Source organism: Danio rerio, chromosome 7, assembly GCF_052040795.2.
Source record: "Danio rerio strain M-AB ecotype USA chromosome 7, GRCz13ab, whole genome shotgun sequence".
In the NCBI taxonomy this organism is placed as follows: Eukaryota; Metazoa; Chordata; class Actinopteri; order Cypriniformes; family Danionidae; genus Danio; species Danio rerio.
In genome coordinates, this window is record NC_141027.1 from 8488641 (window position 1) to 8513476 (window position 24836).

The window sequence follows — 24836 nt, forward strand, 5'->3', positions numbered from 1 at the left end:
CGCTTTGTTTCTTTTTCATTTTGTTACTTTCATCCCTGCTCTCCCACAGGAGACCAACCCTTTATGACCAAATGCATCTATCCTTTTTAATGCAAATGTCTGACTCATAGAGTCTGCGTGTGTACTGCCAGCTCTATTTAAGCAGCATCCCAATCATGCGCTTGTCACTTCTCTGGCTTTCACCTGACGAGTTGCATATTGAGAAGCTCTTCTTCAGACTTCATTCATTCAAGTGAGTGTAATTCTTGTTATGGGCACCTTAAATGTAATGCATGTAGCTCACAGTTTGAAACTTTAAATGGCATAAGGATATTATACAATATAGCAGTAATTGTGACACCAAGTTAATGAGAAACAAGGAACAAATAAAATTGTTATGGATGCTTGTTGGGTCTTCAAGAAAAAAAATACAAATGAACCATATTAAAATGTGTCTATAAAATAATCATGATGCTAATATTGTGATCTTTATATCTAATTTCCTCAGAGATGGCCTACCCAACAACATTAGAGCTATGTGGTAGAGGAGGAGGTACACCGTTTTCATTTACTGGTGAAAAAAATGGGGCCAGTTTGCAGAAGATCTGGGTTTGGGTTGGAGGATGGCAGATCAAGGCTGTCAGGGCCTGGCTTACAGATGGTAGAGACAAAACCTTTGGAGAACCTTATGGATCACATCAAGAGTATGTGTTTTCACCTGGAGAGTTTTTCACCTCACTGTCCCTCTGGGGGAACGGAGCAGGAACACGTCTCGGGGCCATCAAATTCAAGACCACCAAGGGTGTAGAATTTTTTGCACATATGACAGACTGGGGTTTAAAAACTGAATATCCCCGTGATGTTGGCTCTGGATTTTGTCTTGGCATTGTTGGAAGATCAAGTGAAGACATCACCTGCATGGGGTTCATGTTTCTCAAAGCAGTTCAGTCATCAGTTCTCACCAATGTCAAGTATCCCACCATCAAGGAGCTGATCCCAAAGGTGGCTATGGAAGAGATCAAGTCAGTCACTTGTAAGAACGAAACCTCAGCTACTCAGCACCAAACAATCGAAAGCTCAAAGAAAGTGATCAAAACATTTTCATGGTCTGAGACTTCCAGCTTCTCATCAACATTCCGTATGTCGGTGACAGCTGGGATTCCCGAAGTTGTAGAGGTTTCTACAGAATACAGTGTTACTGTTGGAACTGAAAGCACTTATGGTCTGGAGGAGACAGAGGAGAGAAATGAAACCCTGACCACCACTGTTGAAATCCCACCAAAGAAGAAGGTGGATGTTCACATTACTATTGGCAGAGCCAGTTTTGACCTGCCGTACACTGGCACAGTGAAGATCACTTGCAAGAATGGCAGTGTGTTAAAGTACGATACCAAGGGCCAGTACAAAGGCGTCACTTACACTGATATGAAAGTGAATACAGTTGAAAAAGATCTGTAATGTAAAAGCAGATCGTTCAGCAGCAGAGTATCAGTTGATTTACCTTTGATTGGGTTTTGTTTGCGCTCTTCTTCATTTGATCCTTTCTAAATGAGTTTTTGCTTAATGACTTTTAAAAGAGGAAACATATACTCAGCATTGTTGTTTTTAAATAATCATTTCATATTCTGTTAAAGAATGATCTTACAGCTTCAACCCTTTTGTAATCAGTGGCAGATCATGTGATTTCACTTCATATAAGAATTAAGTGTTTAAGTGAACAGAATAAAAAGCATTGCATTTCAAATAAATCTTGTGTAGTTTTGTTTAATGGTGTTGTTTCAGTTAAAAATGAGTGTGAAATAATCTATTCATCATGACAGTAAACTTTAAACAAATAAACATACAGAAATGCAGATAAAGATTCAATGCAGCATATGTTATATATTACAATTTTTTCTGGGGTTTTGTGGAGAACAAACTAAATTCAAATAGTTTAGCAAAAGTCCTGACTTAGCAAATGGTATGTGTTGCCTGAAAAAATGTAAGAGACACCATTTAAACCCTGGAATCTAACAAAACAAACTACTATGCTAATTGCTAATGCCACTATTTGTCAGATCAAACGACAGAGCCATTTGAGCGCCAGCGAGAGGGAGCTTGAGCTCCAATTCCACTTCCTAAAAGCTGTTTTAATGCGTAAACCCTTTATTAGTAGTAGTATGCTGGTGATGCAATACAAATACCAGCAGGAAGAGAGCTGGATTGTTATTCTGACCTGAAGTGCCAAGCGTGAGAATTCCTTCACCATTTTCTATGCATTTTGCGCTGGCGCTCTCCTGGCGTCTCTCTTAACTAGGTGACCATCAAGCTTTTTCTCAGAGCTCCAAAGCAAGTTTATAGAGAAAATTAAAAAGTGCTGTATTGTATGGGTGTGCTGTGTTTGTCTGAGGTAATTAGTCTGCCGTTATTACTGAAATGTGTATATTCCATACAAAGTGTGAAGCAGGTTGGTTAGTTCTACTTGAATGAATCACGGTGCGCTTGCAGCGTTCAGAAAAGTTCAGATGTTTTCAACTAGGTGCAGCTGGAAAATGCGTGCGCTTCATGTGTGTTCCGCTTGCACATGTGTGCGCCGTGTAAGTCGCGCACCTTTATAGCAAATGGCAAAATTACACCCTAAGCTTATTGGCATCTTTCCAAGACGCTTGTGGGTTTACAACAGTCCTGTATGTAAAATACATATATAAAAGAGCAATGTCAATATGAAGCAGGGTTTCTGCAGGTTTCACCAAGCCCAATTTAAGACCATTGTAAATGAAATTTCCGACATTAACAGGGCAGATCGCTAAGGATTTTTTGTAATGGCCAGTGGTACATTTTTTTACTTGCCCCAGTGAAATTCATTTGTTTCTTAGACACTTAGTTTAAATAACGTGTCAGAACAGTTATATACATTTACAGAAGTCAACATTTGAAGTGGATCTTTCATCAAAGTTGTCTTAAAACTACTGAACAATGTCCATTCCTGTCTTAGGATAATTGTGAACAACTTTCAGATGTTGACTACTGTATTTGTATTTTTACCATAACATTTCCAGAAAAAAGCGAAGCTTTAAAAACTAATAAAATAACAATTATTCACAACATTTATGCATAAATACATGGAGAAATTTTGAACAAATGTTACTGTAAGGATGTAAGGAAGATAATGAAACCATATTGGCAAATAGAGTTAATTAATTTCACATTTGTTAAATGAGTTTGTGTTGTTTTAGATGGATTGTTGGTTGTAGCGATTGGCTAGCTTTACATGGACAAAAAAAAATTAAGGCCTGTTTTAAAGAATTTAAGACACACAACACCATATTTTAGTGAATTTAAGACTTTAAGGCATAAAAGTTTAGTTTTTAAAATGTAAGACTCTTTTAGACCCCATGGACACCCTGACTGAGGCTACGTTCACTCTTAGTGCTCAAATCAGATTTATTCTCAGATCTGATGTTTTTGCATAGTTGTTCACACTGTTGTTATAAAAGTGGCCAATATCAGATCTGCAGTGTGAACAGATCATGGTCCTAAACTGACCGGTATGCGCAAGGTGTGGTTTATTCATAAACTAATTTTGAGAGGATCACGTGCTTATGATCAGCACGGCTGGCACCTCATTGGCTCTGTAGTCTGCTTTACAGTATTTACAGTTTTGTGACCTACCTGAGCTCAAACTCCCCTCTCGCTCTTCTCACAAGAGGGAGCCTCGGGCTCGAGGATATTACAAGCTCAGGGCTCTCTCCCGGGACAGCATGCCAATTATGCTTTATTGATTATCAGCCAAGTGTGAACTCTTGAAAGTACAATTACACAAAATGTCTACTGATGCACACAATGTGTATACTGTATGAAGCACATTGTCAGATTATGCCTAATATGATTATTGGGCTTTTCACAGACAACTGTGGTGTATTTGATGAACTATAAAGGGTTGTTCTGCTACTACTAATGTGTATTTTAGCATTTGAAATCTAAAATAAGTCTCTTGTGATTGAAAACACTGATTATTTGTGATTTATAATAACTGCGGTGCGCAATTTTCTGACCACCGGTGTAGTGAACTCATCAAGTGTTAATGAGCAGCCGCAGACTGAACTGTGAAGGCAGAGTTGGTTTATCTCCGTTTGCTGAGTTATTTTATTTTACTTCGTTATAAACAGTCGGCATGTGTAGACGGGGGGTTTGGGTGCTTGTCATAAACTCAACACGCAGTTTAAACTGTGAATGATTGGAGAAGCATTGAAATCAACATGAGTTAAAGCACTTGAATATTTATCTGTGCTTCACATTAAACTATAGAATGGCTTCGGAACATTTGGGATATAGTGGGCCCACATGACAACTTTCTAGTGCATCTAATAGGCTATCTTCATGGCTTGTTTGGCTTTTAAACACAGAATATAGCGCACGCGCAAGATCGGATTTGGATCGGTACTAGCTGACCAATAGCCGATCCAGCAAAAATATGCAGTATTGAACCGATATCTAATCCAAGTACCTGGATCGGTGCCTCCCTAGTTTTTTCCAATGACGTGCTGTTTGTTTTTATGTCAAAATTACTGACACTTGCAATAAATACAGAATTCAGTACTCACCATAACTTTGATGAAGGAAAATCCATCCGAATATGATGTTTCTCCACATCTCTGCCATTGCTGTGCTGGATCTGATTTGAATCTGCTGCAACCAACACTTCTCATGTGCAGACGTACAAGCGTTTGCCACAAATATTTCACTTCTGTTTGACAAATCGGCTGAGCCCAATTTAATATGTCTGCTGAATAAATATTTTACTTTTTGGCTTCAGACAATCAGCTAAACTGAATACAGTGGATTTTTTAGTTAGAGGCTAATTATTGGGAAGTCATTTGTTGAGTCAATGTTTTCACAATTTAACGAGTTATTTTTACAGTGCAGCCACTCAAATGAAAAAGACAGGGAAAGTGTACAATAAAATCATAATACAACCAATGGAGAAATGCAAAGTCAAACAGCAGAACCCAAGAAACATGAAACTGCATTTATGGTTGTTAACAAAGGGTCTGCAGTGCCGAAACTGAGCAGCAGAGATGAACAAGAAACAACTTAAAGTCCAGTATCACAATATCATGACTGTTAACTGTATTGTCAGAAAAGACTATAAGAGCTGTAATGTGAAGCATGGATAAAATGAAATAAAAGACTAGCCGACGTGATTCAGAGAGATCAATGTTTGAAGGCTGTGTATTAAATCGAAGCCGACGCAATAGTAACACCAATGAAACAGAGCAGAATGGAGTGATCTACAACAAAGAGGGATCATCAGAGCAGTGTTGTGTAGCACAGGGTGGGTTAGCAGGCTTGTCATTGTCATTTCAGCCATTGTAGCACAAACAGGATTAAGCTGGCATTTTCTAGCTATCTCTGCAGTATTTAGCCTCGTCTCATTTGCATGATGATTTGCAGACTAAATGAAGCTAATTTAAGCTGCTACTGTAAGGAGATTTGTTCTTTGCAGTTGGCCTGCTCCTGAGATTATTGCTTGTGATTCATCTGTTAGTTTTGCTCTCAGTGCTACTAGTAATTAGTGCTTAATTGTAATAGCAATAATTTTACACATGTTCACTCTAGGCATGGGCCGGTAGAAGATTCTGACGCTATGATAACCTTGGATAAAAATATTGTTTTACGGTATCGCGGTATTGTGATTGCTGCTCTAAAATATATTCTTTTTAAATGTCTGGGTAAAAACTAAAACTTTTTTTCCCTTTGAACACAATATATTTTATTTTGAGAAACATTTATAATATTTTGGAGCGGTAAATGTCAGGCTAATTAATTACAATGAATCATTGACTTGTGCTGTCTTCATTAGTTTTAAAAACACAGATTTCTTTACAGTTTAAAATGACATCTTTAGATATCTTTTCTGCTGGAGATACTGTTGTCCTAAAAAACTAAAAAAAATGTCAATAAAAAATCTTATACATATCTTAGGAACAATTACAGAAAATTTGGGCGGTTTTAAAACCTTGACTTTTCCAAACCACGGTATACCTTGAAAACGGTATCGCCCCTTGCCTACGGACATTTCAGATTTCTGCAACTTCGTGTTGTGGGTAAAAATGATTTATAATCAACCTTCCCTTTGCCCCTCTATAACAGAACTCACCACAGCAAATTGATTTACCCCTGTCGATCTGCACAGTAGGGTCGTACGATACTGGAATTCGACACCAATCGGTACAGAAATTTTAAAAACGTCCATTTTCCACAAACATATGCACTCTGGAGAGCGTTCTTAAACAGCGCTGATTTGTTGTTGTGTTCATATGCTCAACAGAAATGACTGTGATTGGCCGTAAAGTAGGCTTTATAAGAAATAAAGTAGCATTAATGTAGGCATAATAAAAAAATAATGGTGTAAGGCTCAGACAGCGTCACCAAACTGGTGGCTCGTGCCTAAACCATTCAGAAACTGAATACCGTATGTGCGACCTTAGGTTCCCAGTCACCTGTCACACAGAGAGACACACACAGAGAGAGAGAGAGCACCACTCTCTCTCTCTCTCATTCACACACACACACACACACACACACACACACAGAGAGAGAGCACCAAGCGACACACAGTATCACACACACAAAAACAGCATCCGCGCTCCCTTTCAAATTACAGAGTTACCGACCACTCCCGTGCTTTATTTAGAAATTTATTCCTGCACCACAATAAATCTGGTCGGCTCCCGCGGTACAGCAGCGGGAAAGCAGAGCTCTAGTTCGTATTTACCACGTCTCCCTTCTCGTTCGGTTGAAACCGGAAATACTGCCAAACTGCAGGTCACTTGGTGCGCGACTCACCAACTTACCTCACCTCTCTCTCCTCCACACTGTCCCATGATGACAGTCACGCATACACATTTATAGACATTAAATAAATAATATTTATAATTTAATACTTGTCTCCTACTTAAGTGCATTGTTTTTTTATGACTGTATAATAGTATTGAAACTGACACTGTTGCTATTTTTAGATCCCGCGTTATACCATATTACTGCCCAAGCCTACCGTGCATGTCATCAGTTTACTGAACTCATCGCTGTTTATTGAGTGTAACCACAGATACCGCGACACTTGAGCATATCAAAGTCACAGCAATCAGCTTTTTTGTTTATAAGCTGACATACGTGCGATTTGTTAATGAATTGAGGCTTTAAAGGGCTATGACACCCAACCTCTTTCGGTTCAGGTCCACCTCAGAGTTTTTTCAAAAGCTGCATCATAGTGGGCACAGAGCTCCGCTTGGAGCGAATAACTGTTGTTCGTCGGTTCACAAAATGGGACACAAACCGTAAGGAGACGCATGATTTTATAGTTTACAAAGTTAAAATGCAAAGAAATAATTAGTAATTTAATTCCCTGCGACATTTGTAATTTCATATACAGATAACCACAATTTATATCTTTACAATGTTAATCGTGATCATATAAACACTATAAGTGAGGACTTTTCCCTCAATCCCCGGGGCTAAATGCAGTCTCTTTATTAATCTTGGGTCACACCGGAATGAACCGCCAACTTATCCAGTATATGTTTTTACGCAGCGGATGCCCTTCCAGCCGCAACCCATCTCTGGGAAACATCCATACACACACACACACACTACAGACAATTTGGCCTACCCAATTCACCTGTACCGCATGTCTTTAAACTGTGGAGAACCCGGAGGAAACCCACGAGAACATAGGGAGAATATGCAAACTCCACACAGAAACGCCAACTGAGCTGAGACTCGAACCAGGAACCATATTGCTGTGAGGCAACAGCACTCCCTACTGCACTACCTGTTTAAACTTGTGTATGGATATTATATACCATATATCTTGAAAATGCTCTAAACAAAATGCATATTTTGTCATAAATTAGGATTGGGCAATGTCGACTCAGGGCTCGAAATTGTAACCATTTTGGTCACATATGCGCCCGAAATTTAAGCTATGCGACCTCATAATATATTTGGGAGCATTCATGCGACTGAATATAATGGTTGTAGTGCGACCTGTTTTTTTTGTTTGTTTTTTTCTAAAAACGTGCTGAATCGCTCTTCCCTGCTGTTATATTGGTTCATATTAACTGTCAATCACTCAAGACTTTCCGCTGTCAGATGACAGGGAGGGAGCTTTTGTGACCGCGGGGAATGCAAACGGCTGAAGAGTGAAAAGTACACTGAATCTTGATGTGTTGCATGCACTGCGTGTTCAGCCAACACAATCTCACGGCAATTCGTAACTTTTTCATACGTTTCCTCAACAGATCAGGCTGCAACAGCGCAAACGTCCGCTAAAACACCATCGCCAAAGAAGCTTGCCTTTACTGAGTTTAAACTGATGCGGGTTATAACAAAGAACAGTATTGCGCTTTTCTTCCTTTCTTTTGTTCGTTCTTTCTTGAGGTGTGTTATTTTTCTATTTAATTACTGATGACTACTTTGCTGCTTTAAGCATTGAATTGAATGACTTATTATAGTGTTTTGTGAATGATGTCAGAATTACCGGTATTTTGGAATGGATGTGTGAATGCTCTTTTCCAGAAAATTTCCGTAACGTCCTCGCCTGTGTGAACAGCGCTTTTTTGAATCTACACTGTAAATGCGAATAGTATTCCTTACTATCAAAATTCTAGTGTGTTTACTTAATTTTAAGCTAATTGTTGAGTTTACTAGAAATGCATTAGTGTTGCTGACATAGTAAGGTATAAAGTTCCCATAACTAATGTAATTTGAGTAAAATTGCTTATAAGGGCTAAGCCATGCTGTTACGCATGCGTACTGGGTGGTGATTTCCCATCCCCCATCCCGAGTCACAACCAACCGCCACCCAGCACTGCCATTGAAGGACAGGATTTCATATTGAGAAGATGTACTGCTGTAAATCAAGGTAAACTTTTCGTTTTAATTACTACTTTGATTTTATTTGTATAGTATCAGTAATCTGTTTATTTCCTGCACTTTGTGAAATTGTTTGCTGTTTTGTGAACTAATTAATAGCCCATGATGTTGTGACTAAACGTTTTGACCACTGCACGTTATTTGCAATACTGTCTACTTTACTAGATAAGCTATTTTTAGCTGCTTAGTCCTTTTTAATAACTATTAATAGTTTGTAAAGTTAGTAGTAATTTGTAAAGTGGGCGTTATGCTCTAAAAGAGCGGGCCGCGCCATTTTAAATGATGCACTGAGAGAGCAAGAGCGCGCGCAATGATCCGTTCAAATAGATGTAAAGTTAACACATAGCTGTAGGTCTACATTTTTAAAAAAGAAAACGAAACCTTTTTATCCGCATTACAAATACAGTAACGTTAGTTATCGCTGAACTTTAGTGGCGCTTGTTGTGACGAAAATATGCGTGTTTTTTTTTTTTTAAGATTTACTTTTATGAGATCACCTGCAGGAAGCAGGTGAGGAGATCAGCTGTGATTCGGTCCGGCGTCAGCAAGCGGCTCATGACCAGACCAGTCGTTTTTTTCTCCATGATCGCCGGGGCAGCAGCAGTTTTAACCCGCCGAGGCTTTTAGAACATTATAAAGCAGTTTCAGCTCAAAATGGACCCGTGAGTGTCGTAGGTAATTTAGGATTTCGATGCGATTACGATTCGTGTCACTGTATGAGGCAGATACATATTTACACATGATGCTAAAGTGTGCTTATGCTAACAATCCCTATGAAACTTAAAGTTAAACTTATGAAAATGCGAGAGATATTTAATTAACTCATTTATTTGTTTTATATGCTATTTGTCTTTTCTTTATGCCGTTTTGAAGGTTTATTCCAGTGTTGCCGTTACGTTATTGAGTGTTTAGTATTGCTGTAATGACAAATAAATCTGACCAGACGCGACTGAATATGTGTGATGGATAACGTTAATGATGAAGTGGTATAACTGTACAACCAAGCACAGAAACATCCCTTTGTTTGCTCAATATCACACAAAGGCATCAACAAGCCTTTGTTATAAGCAAACTTTCTGTAAAGAAACAGGCTTTGCCAAACCTGTTAGTTTGCATTTTTAAAGAAGGTTTCACTAATTTTAACAATTTAGGGCAAATAAATTTGAACAATTACAAGGTTGTTTAAAATGTAGCACACCATTAGAGTATTGTGAGTGGCATATTTGGTTTGTAATATCATTATACCCTTTATTTTTTATTTCAGACTACCAGTTTGTGAGCTGATATGCAGTGGAAATGTAAGTTTTGCACTTAAACATCAAAGAAAACTTTTTGAACAATACCGCACAAGCCATAGAACATATTCATGAATTGTTCTATTAACGTTACCTTGTCTCCATACTGAGTGTCAGGGTAATTTTAAATCGTTTAATGCATTAAAAGTACATTTAACAAAATTCTCAGCAAAGAACTGCATGATCAAGAATAGTCCGAATATTTTGTCCATTTGAATAATCATCTGAGGACTAGTTAGAAATAGGGTTGTTGTGTTGTGATACCATTAATTTATGTGTTACAATCCTTGATGGCAATTTGTCTAGGGTATTAAAAGGAGTAACATAAAGATGACCAAAGTATAAACTGATGTTGAAAAATGGCAAAAGAAAACACCAAACAACAAATTAGCACCGCAAAAGATTTATTGCTCCCACATTATTTACAATATTTACAAACCATAAGATAAATTTGAAAAGAACCAAGACAAATAGGAGAGGGAACTGAAGTTTGCGCATGGAAATCAAAGAAATAAATATAACAAAAACATTCCCTTAATCTCCTCCCCAATCCACTAAATAAGAAAATAACAATATGAAAAGAAAAGTCTTCAGCGCAAAGCGCCCTGAACTTACTCTAACTAATAAACAAAAATACAAAATTAGCGCACTTCGCTAACTAGTGTGTCTATACATCAATAATCCTGCGTGCAAATATGTATGTCACGTGACTTACTATGTTGTTCCAGATCTCCCTTGTCAAGTCACAGAAGGTTTTGAATGGAGCATTAGCGGGCTATAGATGTAGCAACACACGTCAGAACTCTCAAACAAATCTCACTCAAAGTCATCAGTTACTCACTCAAAGTCAACATCAATAGATCTCAATCAAAGCACACATCAGTAACAGCGACAACGCACACGGACACCACCAAACAGACAACACGGCAAAACAACAACAGCTGATCTCTCCCCGTTGCCGCTTCCATTTTTAAAGGGCTCTGCAACGAACGCGATTGGCAGAGAGAGAAGTCATCGTCACATGGTTGATTAGGATTGGCAGTCCTGTCAGCCAATAGCGGTCCAAAGTAGGTGGTACCTGAGAAAATGACAGGGCCGGTACAGAGAGAGAGAGAGAGAGAGAGAGAGAGAGAGAGAAAAAGACAGAAAGAACATACACGCAGCAAAACTGTGCGGTTTGTAACATATGTTACAATACTATACCAGCTGAAGTATGGTGATACCAAGTAGTATTGCAATACTGTAATTCATAACTTAAATCCATGAAATAAAGAAAAATGTCAGAAATAATATATTGTATATGTTATTATAGGCCTACTTGAATTTAAATAATTCCCTTATTGTTGAAAAAAGTATTTGCACATCTCTTCACCTAAAATGTATTCATTCCAGCAAAAAAAATACATTAAAATAAAGATACATAAAGAAAAGAGCATTTTTCCAACAAACCTAGGCTATATGAAGTGGTCAAAAATTGTTTCCTGTTGCTATTTTGGGTTTTTCATCTATCATACTTTTTTCACACTTATTATCGGATAAGAATCCAAAGTAATTCAAAATTTCACTTTATGAGTCATTCTTTTTAATAGATTGTCACGGTTGTTGTAGCTATTATATCATATTGACAGGAACAGAAATAAACGAATTCCGATTCAAAATGAACCATCACAAAATATGCAATAGGCTACTATAAAAGGCGCAAATTCTACAGTTTTACAACCTTAGAAGGCTCCATAGACTATTAAAATACAATGATCTATTGTTGCTGAATCGTGTAAGTATTTTAGTGACTTTTTCACATGCAGCATTATGTATTGTAGGCAGACTGTTAATGACAATACTACCGTTTACAAACTACAGTGGCACCGCCAGTATCTTGGAGCCATAGTATCACGATACTACCATAGTACCGGTAAACCGTGCAACCCTAGTCAGAAAGTTCAGTGTCCTTTTAAAGACATCAATTGAGACAAATATTTATTCCTCTTTTAATGCGCATAAAAGTAAGGCACACCAGCAACAATGCCATGATTATATTTAATCGGGGGTTGTGTTTATTACTGTTTGGTGACAAGTATAGCTCATGCTTTTGATGACAGGCGCCGGGAGTATTTGGCAGCTTTTATTATTCAAGAACATTTAACTATGTCATGTTAAAGTGTAACATCTGTTGCTAAATGGCATTGCATTGTATCATTGCATGTGTTTCTGATTTCTGTTTTTTGTTTTAGAATTTCGCTTAGCCATGTCAATAAAACTTTACGTTTTTGTGCACAACAGTGACATCCAGAAGGAAGTCATAGAGGAAACACCAGCTGATGCAAGTGCTGCAGAAGGTTTGTTTTCTTTTCAAAACTTTGTGATTTTGTGAATTTGTGTTTTTGAATGTTATTAATGACTAATAATGTTTTGATTGGATCTTTGCAGAATTCAATCGAATATCAGGAAGAAATGTGAGATCCAAGTTCTACGCTGCATTGGACACACACTGCTCGTTTGATTGAAATAAAAAAAAAAAAAACAGGAGAAAATTGCAGGAGAAAACTAGAAGAAATTTTCAACATGTTAATTCAAAGGTATTTTTGTGACATCATCTTTGAATCATAATTTGCATTTGATTGCAATAAATTGCATTTGATGTTTTCATTGGGCTATAATGCATGTCTACCTGTCTTTACTTTTTCAAGGTCATCTGGCAGCAGTTCTCCGGGGTCTTTCAGTCCTTTAGAGGGATGAGTCTAAAGAAATTTTCAGGATGTGTTTTGTAAGTAGTATTATTGTTTCTGCTTTCTTAGACTGGAAATGAAGCATTCATTCCAGTTTACTTCACTTATTAATAAAAATTTTCAATTTTATAAAAATAAAACAAATGCATTTAATGTAAGTATTTGAAAGTAAGAGGGATGTTATATTATGGCCTTTGGAGAAAGAGCATTGCTATGTTGCAAATACAGCAGCTTGTGCCGTCACAGGGTCAGTTAGCTTCATAGGCCAGTGAAGTAATGAATGCATTTCTTTAATTTTTAAACACACTTGTTTTGAAAAGGAGGAAGATTAGCTTGAAAAAAAAATAATCTTAATAAGTGTAATACCTATGTAATATGTTGAGAGAAATATAATTTCAGTTGAAAGAACCTGCTGGATTAAGATGTAAAAAGATAGTGTTAAAAGCCACAAAGTCAAAGATGCTCTGTATTATAACCAACCCTGTGAAGTCACCTGCTGTGGGATTGTAGATGGCTGCACCCTTGTTCTAAAAGCCATACTAAAACATCAATTTTCTTATTAAAAAATTTTTATTAATACATTTTTAAAAAGTGTGCTAAATAATGCAAACTTGACTCACTGCTTTAATCTAGCAAAACCAAATGCATTCATGAATCGGTTGCCAATTTATTAAGTTTTCCCTACAAAATATTTATATTGATTATGTAGCACCAATTGGTCTCTCACACATTTGCATTTAATTTCTTGAAAATGTTTTAAAAGTACTTTTACTGCAGTTTGTTTTATTACATTACAGTGTTTCTTTAATTAAAAAAATTATTGTTCCTTTAGAATAGTATCATGTTCAAGATACTGGAATTTAGTACCAATCTCTGCTGCAATTTTAAGCAGCAAATTTCCTGCTAACATTTTAAGCACTTTTGAGCACATTTTTAAACAGCACTGTTTTGCCATTCTGTTCACATGCTTAACAGAAATGACACTCAACAATGCTCAAATATTAGCAGGAAATGGATGTTTTTAAAATTACTATATGGATTGGTAATAAATTCCACTATCATGACAAGCCTAGTAGAAGCAGTACAGGCAAATCCATCGTGTTGGTCTACATTGAAGAAGGAGCACCATAGCAAGGCCTTCTTATAAGAAGCATTTGAATGTAAAATGTACTATAAACACAAATAGTCATGCTAATAAGCAACTAGTTAATAGGGTAATTGGTTCCTACTAAAGTGTTACTAAATTAAGCACAAGGAATTGTATTTTTTTTACCTCTGCTTTTGGTCTCCTGGCCACTACAGGCTTTATTAGTGCCATTTAGAATATCAAACTTTACTTATTTTTCTTTCTCTATTCATAGGATGTAATTGTAGAGTCGGACTTCAGTGCAGAAGATGTTGGCCTGCTGACTGTCGTGTGTGAAGATGTCTAAAGAACCGCATTATGGATGCAATGTGGGCCTTTATACTGGAAGGAAAAGTGGTTATGGACTTTGCCACATGCAGTATGTCTCTTTTTTTGCTTTGATTTACACACTGAATTCGGACTACCCAAAGACTTTGAGCAATGCATTTGAATTTGATCAACGTGTGTTGCTTTTGCTGGGAGGGAAGCGTAATGTGTTTTATTCGGCGAGTGCCTATATACTGCTGTGCTTTATGTTTAAAGTTTCAGGTATAATGGCATGTTTAATTACAAAGTGTTGCTTTTTAACATGTTGCTGTTTGCAGTGTTACATTTAGGACTGTAGCATTTTGGTGTTTAAAACACTTTTTTTTTTTTTTTTACCAAAAAAGTGTATTGTGATTTATAGGGTTGTCAAAAGTATTGAGTTTGGTACCAATCGGTACTGAAATAAATAAAAAAAAAGTCCATCCATTTCCCACTAAAATTGCAAGAACTGATTGGCCATTGTGTTCACATGCTCAGTAGATGTGACTGATTGGCTTTGAAGGTCATTATTTTTACCACACTTCACCACTGTTCACCAGGTGCAAAGATACAAAGACACTGGATAACTTCAAAGCACTGTCGATCAGTCGATTCATCACCAGATAGCTTATATGTTAGCTTCTAAACAAATCAGCTATCAACATGGCTTTGAAACACTTCAGTGTCTGTGTAACTTTGTTTGGACTCAGTGAAAAATGGTAAACCTATGACAGTCACAGCCAATCACAGTCATTTCTGTTGAGCATGTGAACACAGTGGCCAATCAATGGTGTTTAAGAACGAGCTCAGTAGCACTCAAATGCTGGTGGAAAATGGATATTTTTAATATTTCAGTATTGATTGATACCAAACTCAATACTTTTGACCACACTAATGTGATATTTTCTGTAGGAAAATCTAAACTACACAGTCTAACAAATTAGCTTTAAAGCTTAATATCTGTTCCTCTGTGAGTGTCTATATGCTGCCATGTTTAAGGTGCTGGTGCAATGGCATGTTTAATTACACTAATTCAAGTATCAAGTATTTAAAGTTTTTTTGATAGATTTTCAAACCTTTTCGAAAACTTGTGTTTTAGGGTTGAACATGTTTATTATATTTTTGTCTGTATTGCTGTTTACAGTATATTACAGCACTTTACAACAGGTTTTTACAAAACTGTTTTGTGTACAAGTGTATTGTGATACTAAAATATCACAAGTGTATTGTGAAATTCTGCTAATTTTGTCAAATAAAATGTTTACATTTAAGACCTGTATGATGTCATTACTTGTAGGTTGAACTACATATTTTATGTTCAGTTTAATCGAAGAAAATGTGGAAACCGATTGCACGTAGTTTCTTTAGTTGACATTACTTAAAATGGTGGATTAAAACAATGTTGAGACTACTAGCATTCAAGATGTTAACTGAACATGGTAGAACAGTATTAGTTAAATAGAGTTATTAAAGTAATCTTACTATAAAACCCTAAGTAAGATTACTAAATAATGACAAGTATGTTAACTAGAATTTTCTATTAAACTTACTTAATTTTTAACAGTTAGTTTACTTTATAAGTTTTAGTTTTCTTACTTCAAGGCAATAATTAAACTTAACTTAAGATTTCCTTGTAAGTTTATATTGCAAAAATAAGGCAATCGGTTTCCAAACTTTTTTTAAGTAAACTGAACATGTTAGAATTTACAGTGTACGGGTAAAGTTGTTCCGTAAATTTTCCGGATATTTACCGGTATCACTGTGTGAAATGATTGAGGAACAGGCAGAGCAGGGTCAGTCAGATGTACAATGTCAGGTAAGGGTGTTGGGCTTTATTGAAGGGACAATGACAGTTCTTTTGGGGTGAACAATTTCTTATTTATGTTTTCGGAGTTGTGGCTGTTTAGCAGATGAACCTCACAGGCTCACTGATTTACAATATGATCTGCCAATTTAACAAGTGAAATGTAAACAAGTTATTATGAGTAAACATTGTAATGTACACATTAGTAAACATTAGTTATTATGAGTATGGAAAATGTCTTTCTGCATTTATTCTGCTTCAGGAGTCAGTCAGTTGACTGTAAACAACACAACAAACAATGCCGTAAATAGTTTTGAAGAAAAATTTGATGAACCATTTTTAACTGCGGGGGCATATCTTTATTAGTAAAATTCGGTTGTATTATTTGTGTCCCCTTCAAAAAAAAATACTTGAAAGAAATTTTATATTTATTGTCCCCCCTACTGTTAAATCAGATGCCCATGATGCTAGGTGAAACCCAAGGTGATGTTTTATAAACAAATTTCGGGAGGAGCACGATCAGTGTTTGATGAGGCTAATTCATCAGACACACACACACACACACACTCATTCTATCCAATCAGCTCAAGAGCAAACCCCTATAAATAGTCAAACTTGTCATACCTCTGTTTCTCTTGACTTCAGCGTCCCTCCACCACCCCAACTCCACACTATTAAACCAGATACCTATTTAAATCTGAGGGGGAGCGTTCTGGAGCCGGGCTAGACACTGCGCTCGGACCATATCTCACTTTATCCTGATAAGGGGAATAACACGAGTTAGGGTGTCTTCCTGAGCTCAGAGCCCTCTCCCCGGACAGCATGCCAAATAAGCATATTCTATTCAGTCAAATATCTGTGAGTGTGAACTCGTGAATGTGGCCGTGAATCGTTTTCGTTCTAAAATGCCATTTTAATTGCAATACATATTAGTGTAAACGGAGCCTAAGTGTGTATTTTTCGCAAGCGAGTAGATCCCGAGATGGGGGCAGGGTGGAAGATAGGGTAGCTGGCTCACAATCATGATGTCTATTAGGGTTTGGCGATGTTGACCAATTTGGCATCGTACGATGTCTAATGTGAAATGTCGTGATGGACGATGCCATTGTGGTCGTAGGCGGGGGTGGGGTTGTTAAATATCAATTAATTCATAACGAATTAATTGTAGCCTGGGTCAGTGACAAAACAGGTTTGGCAAGATGGGAAATTTAAAAATCTTTTACAAAGTTGATTTAAAAGCATCCGTCAGATATTTTAAAATGTACAGATTGTATTCATGTTGATTTTATGTAATTAAAAATAACATTTACACCATTTTTTACAGACATTAAGACTGAATGCAACTGAAAATGTCAAATGGTGTAACTGCCAAAAATTGTGAAATATTAAAAAATTTACTCCTTCTAGATGATATGCAAGTGTACACACTGAAATAAATACTTCATTTTAAAATACCACAATAACATTTATTGTATTCGCATTATCTCTAAATGTACATTTTAATGAGTTTTTGCAATATTCGGCCAGACACATGCTAAAAACACTTCTGGTTTCTAAATAATCTTTGACAAATTATGTAAAAAATGTTAAAAACTATTTTATTACACTAAACTAAGTGTTTTAATTTTAATTTCACATTATTTCCATGTACATAATTATATTTTTATGTAAAATACTGGTTACACCAATTGACAAAAACCAGTTACACCACCTGACAGTGTTGCTTCTACAGCCAAAGATTCTGAAATTGACAATTAAAATCAATTCAAATTAAGAATGATAGTCAACAATTTCAGTGGGATTGTCATTGACAAATGTGTTTAGAACAATGAAACCAGGTTGCTGAACTTTAATACACCAAGTAATAACATCCTTTACATTAAATGTGTGGCCCTCATCAATAGAAAATTAACAAACTAAAGAAACATGTTTAACATTTAACACCTTTTCCATCACTGTTTCTTTTCAGTTGGCTTAATTAAAATAAAAATAAGTAGATGATATTAGAAAAAAATCCACTATTTTACTTTTAAGCTATTTAGAAACAATTTGCCAAACACTGTACGTAAATCACTAGTACGTAAGAACTGCTGCTTACTCGTTGTTGCCTTGGTGCTGGGATTAAAGGCCAATTTTTGTAAGCATACACGACTGACTGACAACAAATAATTTCATGAGTGTATCCACAACTTATCCACAAACTATTTATTTTATACAGTTAACTTCAGAATTATGCAGAATTATTATTAGTCCCCCTGAGCTATTAGCTCCCCTGTTATTTTTTCCCCAATTTCGGTTTAACAGAGAGAAGATTTTTTCAACACATTTTCAACACATAATAGTTTTAATAACTCATCTCTAATAACTGATTTATTTTCTCTTTGCCATGATGACAGTAAATAATATTAGACTAGATATTCTTCAAGACACTTCTATACAGCTTAAAGTAGCATTTAAAGGCTTAATTAGGTTAACTAGGCAGGTTAGAGTAATTAGATAAGTTATTGTATATCCATGGTTTGTTCTGTAGACTATCGCGGGGAAAAAGCTTAAAAGGGCCAATAATTTTTACCTCAAAATGGCTTTTAAAAATTGCTTTTATTCTAGCCTAAATAAAACAAATAAGACTTTCTCCAGAAGAAAATTTTTTATCAGACATGCTGTAAAAAAACCCAAACAAAACTGATTTCAACTGCAATTCATTTGTTTAGCAACTTCTGACTTGTTCTTCACAACTTTTCATCATTAAAGTTCCTCCGAGTCACCTCCAGTTGTTAATAATAATAGTACAACAGCAAGCGCATCAAGTATGAAAACCTCCAAAACTTAAGGCTGTGTGCACTCAGTCTATAGAGGCTTGTCAACCTTGTTTCATTTCCCATGTTAATTTTTTCTTTTATTTAAAAAAGAAATTCCCAAGTGCTCTTTAACAGAGAGAATATTATTGTCAACACATTTCTAAACAAAATAGTTTAAATGACTAAATTCTAATAACTGATTTCTTCCGTAATCTTTGCCATGATGACAGCACATAATATTTGACTAGATAATTTGTAAGACATTAGTATTCAGCCTAAAGTGACATTTAAAAATGTAATTAGGTTAATTAGGCAAGTAAGATCTATTGGCCAAGTCATTGGGTAACTGTGGTTTGTTCTGTATTTAAGAAGGCTAACAATATTGACCTTAAAAACTGCTTAAACATTTTAAAAACTGCTTTTATTCTATCCAAACTAAAAGAAATAAGACTTTCTCAAGAAGAAAAAAAATACTTACAACATTTCAAAGGAGGGTGATACAGTGGCTAATGTGGTTAGCACAGTTGTCTCACAGCAACAAGGTTGCTGGTTTGAGTCCAAGATGGACCAGGATGGCTTACTGTGTGGAGTTGACATGGGTTTTCTCTGGGAGCTCCAGTTTCCCCCACAGTCCAAAGACTTGCGGTATAGGTGAATTAGAAAAACTAAATTGACTGTAGTGTATGAATGTGTGTGTGAATGAGAGAGTGTGTACATTATATTGTGTGAATATAAACATGGATTAACATAAACAAAAAAAAACATTCATGTTGTGCAGTAAAATAATTTTATCCTATGTTTACAGAGCTTTAATAGTAAGGTTGTGGATTAAGCACCTATTTCTCAAACAAAAATAAATAAATAATCTACACTATGAACACAAATAGTAGTTTAATTTATGTCGCATTTTTGATCAGCATCATGAACTAATGATATTTGACTAAATTGACCCCTGACAGAAAGACTCCTGCTATATGAGTCAAATGGTGTAACCAGTTACACCCCTTGACATTTCAACTTAAAATGAAATTTGACAGGCATTATCAATAACATCTATGTAAGCACATGGGCTTGGTGGGAATATTTCAAATTTAACTTTTAAATATAATACTTATTTTTATAATTATGAACAATTATCAGTGCATTTCTGGGGTCTTACCATTTGACATGCATATCTAAGAATAGCTGACCATACCTTAAAAAGGTCAAAGTATCTCACATTTTAAAAAGAGTTACTAACCTTTGCATGCAGCAATTAGTCTTATCAAGAGTTCTTCTCTGTGATTAAATTTCCTGTCTAACTGTCTTGTGCACAATATTAACAAAATGGCTCAATAAATGGTGGTTACACCATCTTGACATTTCAGAAATTTGAGGTGACAGAAAAAATTCCCCAAATGAATTATAATATTTAAAACAATTGTGCTATATTTACCTTTATTTACTATTAAATATGTCTAATGTAAAATTATGCCAGACTAGCCGATACAATGTTTCATTGAGGCTTTCACATTTTTTAAACAAGGTAAACTATTTGGTACCAATTTTTTTTGGTTACACCACATTGACATTCTTGCAATAATCCCCTAAAAATTTTCTTAAAATGGATTAAAACCAAAAAATTAAACTTGGTCCTCAAAATAGAGAATGTATGCAAGTAATTTGCTTATTTATTTTGAAACTGTAACCTACTTGAATTTATTTAAAAGACATGGACACAAAAAAATGAGCGTCACGTCATTGACCCGCCTACAGTTTTCACTACCTGACCCACATGGTCTTTGCTTTACCCATAACCAAACCATAAATTAATGAAGTTACAAACCACCTGTCAATCACTTTTTTTCCGCAGGAATCTGGCATGAATAGGCAAAGTGATCTGTGTCGATTTAATGGCTTTTCCCACAACTAGTGGAGGAGACGAGAGTTTGGTTGGAGTTCAGTGTAGTGCAAACATTTTCACTGTTTTCACTGCAAAATCCTCACCGTGTGTGCCGATTTAGGAGACATTTATGCAGAATGCATTTTTGCACCTAAAAACGCCAAACGCATCGCTCAGGAACAGATTAAAAGAGTTGTTATATGAACTTGCTAAAGTACAAAGCCCGCACTGCTTGCCCCGCCTTTGTGTTTTTTATTGGCCTGCTCTAACTGAACGCGAATGATTGGTTAACATCAGTACATCAATCACTCAGTCAATGCCTTCAGATGACAGGAGCTACAACTGCGAAAATGTGAAGCTCTGAAGATGAGAGAATGAAAATAACACTGACAGATTTACCTACAGTTACTAATAATGGCACATCTTATTAGTGATCATGTGCTGAATGTTAAATCACCATTTACACTTTTCCAAGAGTGGATAAAAGACTTCCAGTGTTTCCAAGTCCGCTATGAAAATAGCTAAAGCCATTCACTGTAAAGTCTGTGGGACGGGGTTTTCAGGTAACAGCGTTTGCCACTGAATCTACACATTTTAAGCGGGAGATATTGTATAATCCTTTATTTAATCCTCCATGATGCTGTCAGCCGTGCAAGCGGCAGCTATACGTAACATTTAACACAGCTCATGAAAAGACAGATATTACTATTAAAATGACATGCGAATTATAAGTTATATATCAATATAAATGTGGGGTGGGGCGATGGATCGCGTTGCCGGCTCAGCATCGTGAAGTTTGTCGGCCATTGGTGAAGCACAACCCTAATGTCTATCCGCCATCATATATGGACAATGGCATTGTCTATCGACCCAACCCTATCATAAATGTTACATTTATGATAAATCCTACACACATTTAAGAAAACATTGGGGATGTTAAATTTAGGTGAAAATCATTAGAAATTCAGGTGGTGGCTGGCAACTTTAGAACAAAAAAGAAAGATGAGGAAAAGAGTAGGTAGGGAAAAAAAGTTAATAGTGACCAAAATCAGTGTTTATCAGTGTTCCTAACCCGCAATGAATGTTTTGGATGTCTGTTTTGTTTGTCACACCTATTACAGGTATTTCAGTCTCTACTAATGAGCTAATGATCTGAATCAGGTGTTTGGTGAAGGAGACATGTGCAGCGTCCGAAACCGCATTCTTCCATGCTATATAGTACGCTAAAATCAGTATGCGAGCCGAGTAGTATGTCCGAATTCATAGAATTCGAAAATCAGTATGCGATGACTTACTACTTCCGGCGAGATTCTGGAGTGCGCATCCCATGCATGCTGTGCTATCCCATGATGCCTCGCGAGCGAATTCATGAATGAGAGTAAAGCGACACAATTGACGCAGGTAGGTCACGTGTCCATGACAAAATGGCGGATGTAGTACGTCCGAATTCCATTCATACTTTTCACATTCATACTGTATAGAACGTACTTTTCTTACAGCCGAGTAGTACGTTTAAATTCAAATGCAGTACCTACTGAGTAGTAGGCGGTTTCGGACGCAGCCATGGACACTGCGTCCAAAATTGCCTACTACTCAGTAGGTACTGCATTTGAATTTAAATGTACTACTCCTGTAAGTAAGTAAGTTATTCAGTATGAAGGCGAGTAGAATGAATGAAACTCTGATGTACAATTTTGTCATGATCACACGCCATACCCGCGTCAAATGCGTCGCTTCACTACCATTCATGAATTCTCTCACGGGGCATCATGGGACAGCATAGCGTGCATCGGATGTAGGGCTGCAACAACGAATCAATTAATAAAAGCGTTGGCAACAAATTTCATAATCGATTCATTGTGTCGCGCAACACAGGGTTGTTTGATTATTTTAAAAAAAACACTTCAGTGCGGAGCGGAGTGAACACTGTCTCTCTCGCGCACTAATACGGAGTTCGGCGCCTCATAGACAGGGATGAGGAAGAAAGGAGTTCAACAGCAGAGTAAAACACTACAGAATCCTACTTTTGTTCCATTTCGAAGTGAGGACCGTAAAGTCCCTGGTGCTGATGTTTTACAAGTTAGCGTTAGCTCGTTTACCTTTAGAGCGATAACTGAGAAAATCAAACTGAGCTTTGGTGCATTGTCTGGCGCTGAGCCAGAGTGAGCTCATGATGAGCAGAGCTTTCAATAGGGGACTGTTGAAAAAATGCTTCTTTTTTTGAAAACAAAACCAACTTAACCCCGCTGACAAAGACGTGTCATATTATCACAATTATGCAGCGTTTTAACCACCTAGTGCTTAATTTATGTTTTAGACATGAAAATACACACAAGTACAAGTAAAGCAAAACATTTACAAGATTTTGTAAAACACACAAGGAAGTGTAACAACCCATTCAAATATAATTTGCTGATGTGTATTATTTATATCAGATACACATTACACATAGTGAAAGTAACTATAAAAGTTGAATCTACTCTTCTCGAAGTGCAACAGCCACTTACTTGCATGTATTTGGGGAGTAACTGGTAAATTTACGCGCCAAGTCCTCCGTGTTCTGCTTTTTATGAATGAGGCAAACGCGCGGTCGCAAGTATACCTGGCGCCGCCCATCTCATGTTATAGATCACGATCACTTCCACGTTTATGTGAACTGGTAAAACTTCTGTTTGAGATTATAGCTCATTAAGGTTATTTTTCTTACCCAATTCACCCAATTTTTCAGAAAACAAGACATAATTTCTCATGTTATTTTTATGGGTCTAGTATATATTAATATTAATTATATATTAACTTTAGTATTATTATTTGTATTATAATTTATTATTAAATAATTCATGTTTATAGCATATCCTCATAAGGGGCTGAAGCCCCCTTAACTTTAAAATCACCCCTTTAAGCATCAAAAAATAGCTCAAGACTAGGCTAATCATCAAATATTTAGATTATACAAACTTTCACGTGTAGTCAATCTTGCCAATCAAGATGAGGATGAGTAAATACTGACAGAATTTTTAATTTGGGGTGAACTATACCTTTAATGGGGTGTGATGATAGCATAACAAAAAAAGTAAATGTCTTAAAAAGAATTAAAGGGTTTCTACAGATTTTATCTAATCAAATTAAACTTTTTAAGATCTTTGTAAGACCATTTTAAGACAATGAAATTTCAGACTTACACAAGGCTAAATGCTAAAGTTTTTTTAATGGTCAAGTTTAAACCTTTAAAAAGACACTAAAACAAATGCTACTGTACGGAAGATAATTAAACAACATTGATAAGTAAATAGAATTAATAAATAAACACTTCTTTAAAAACTTATTAAAATATAGTGATTGGATGGGTGTTGGCCTGATTGAGTATAGCTTTACTTGGAGATAGGAAAATTAAGACCCACTTATAAATGATTTAGGACCTACAACACAATATTTCAGTGGATTTAAAATAAGATGTTTTTAAAATTAAGACTTTTAAGACCCCACAGATACCCTGTAAACGGCAAAGTGTGATACATTTGAGTTGGCTTCCTCCAAAACTTGTAACATGTGAAATCAATATTGCATTACAGTAAAAAGAAAACAGTTCAATTATTTAGATACTGTATTACAGAAACCTTTGTGTATTTAGAGTTTAAACTTGAACATTAGCGCCATCTCCAGACTTAATTATGCAAGGACAGACACACAATTACTTATATTTCTGAAAAACACCACATATGGCTCATATATATATATATATATATATATATATATATATATATATATATATATATATATATATATATATATATATATATATATATGAGATAATCCAGCATTATGGATGTGACATTTGCATTAATATCTCAAAACATAAATTCACAGTGAAAGTATAACATTATATTGAAATATCTGTATATAGTTTTCAAAACAACTGACTACAGAGTAAGGGGAGTAGAAAATTTTCAATCTATACATATTTTATATAAGGGAAGGAAACATGCGCAGGTTTACAGTATACA

The 24836-nt window shown here is 36.0% G+C and overlaps 1 protein-coding gene across 2 annotated transcripts in view; it reads left to right on the forward strand.

Annotated features, from left to right (window-relative positions):
• jac8 (jacalin 8) overlaps nt 1-15619 on the forward strand; it is a 30107-nt gene extending 14488 nt beyond the window's left edge. Inside the window, exons 5-12 of one of the 2 annotated variants that reach the window (XM_087260080.1) lie at nt 50-232; nt 488-5293; nt 8748-8884; nt 10160-10193; nt 12471-12526; nt 12618-12766; nt 12878-12954; nt 14278-15619. In XM_087260080.1, coding sequence (XP_087116206.1) covers nt 490-1437 — 948 coding nt within the window. In that variant the 5' untranslated portion in view covers nt 50-232; nt 488-489 and the 3' untranslated portion in view covers nt 1438-5293; nt 8748-8884; nt 10160-10193; ... (2 more) ...; nt 12878-12954; nt 14278-15619. Of the gene's footprint in view, nt 1-49; nt 233-487; nt 5294-8747; nt 8885-10159; nt 10194-12470; nt 12527-12617; nt 12767-12877; nt 12955-14277 lie in introns of those variants that run through there. The other variant, NM_001110408.1, reaches the window with a different exon arrangement.
• The last annotated feature ends 9217 nt before the right edge of the window (nt 15620-24836 follow it).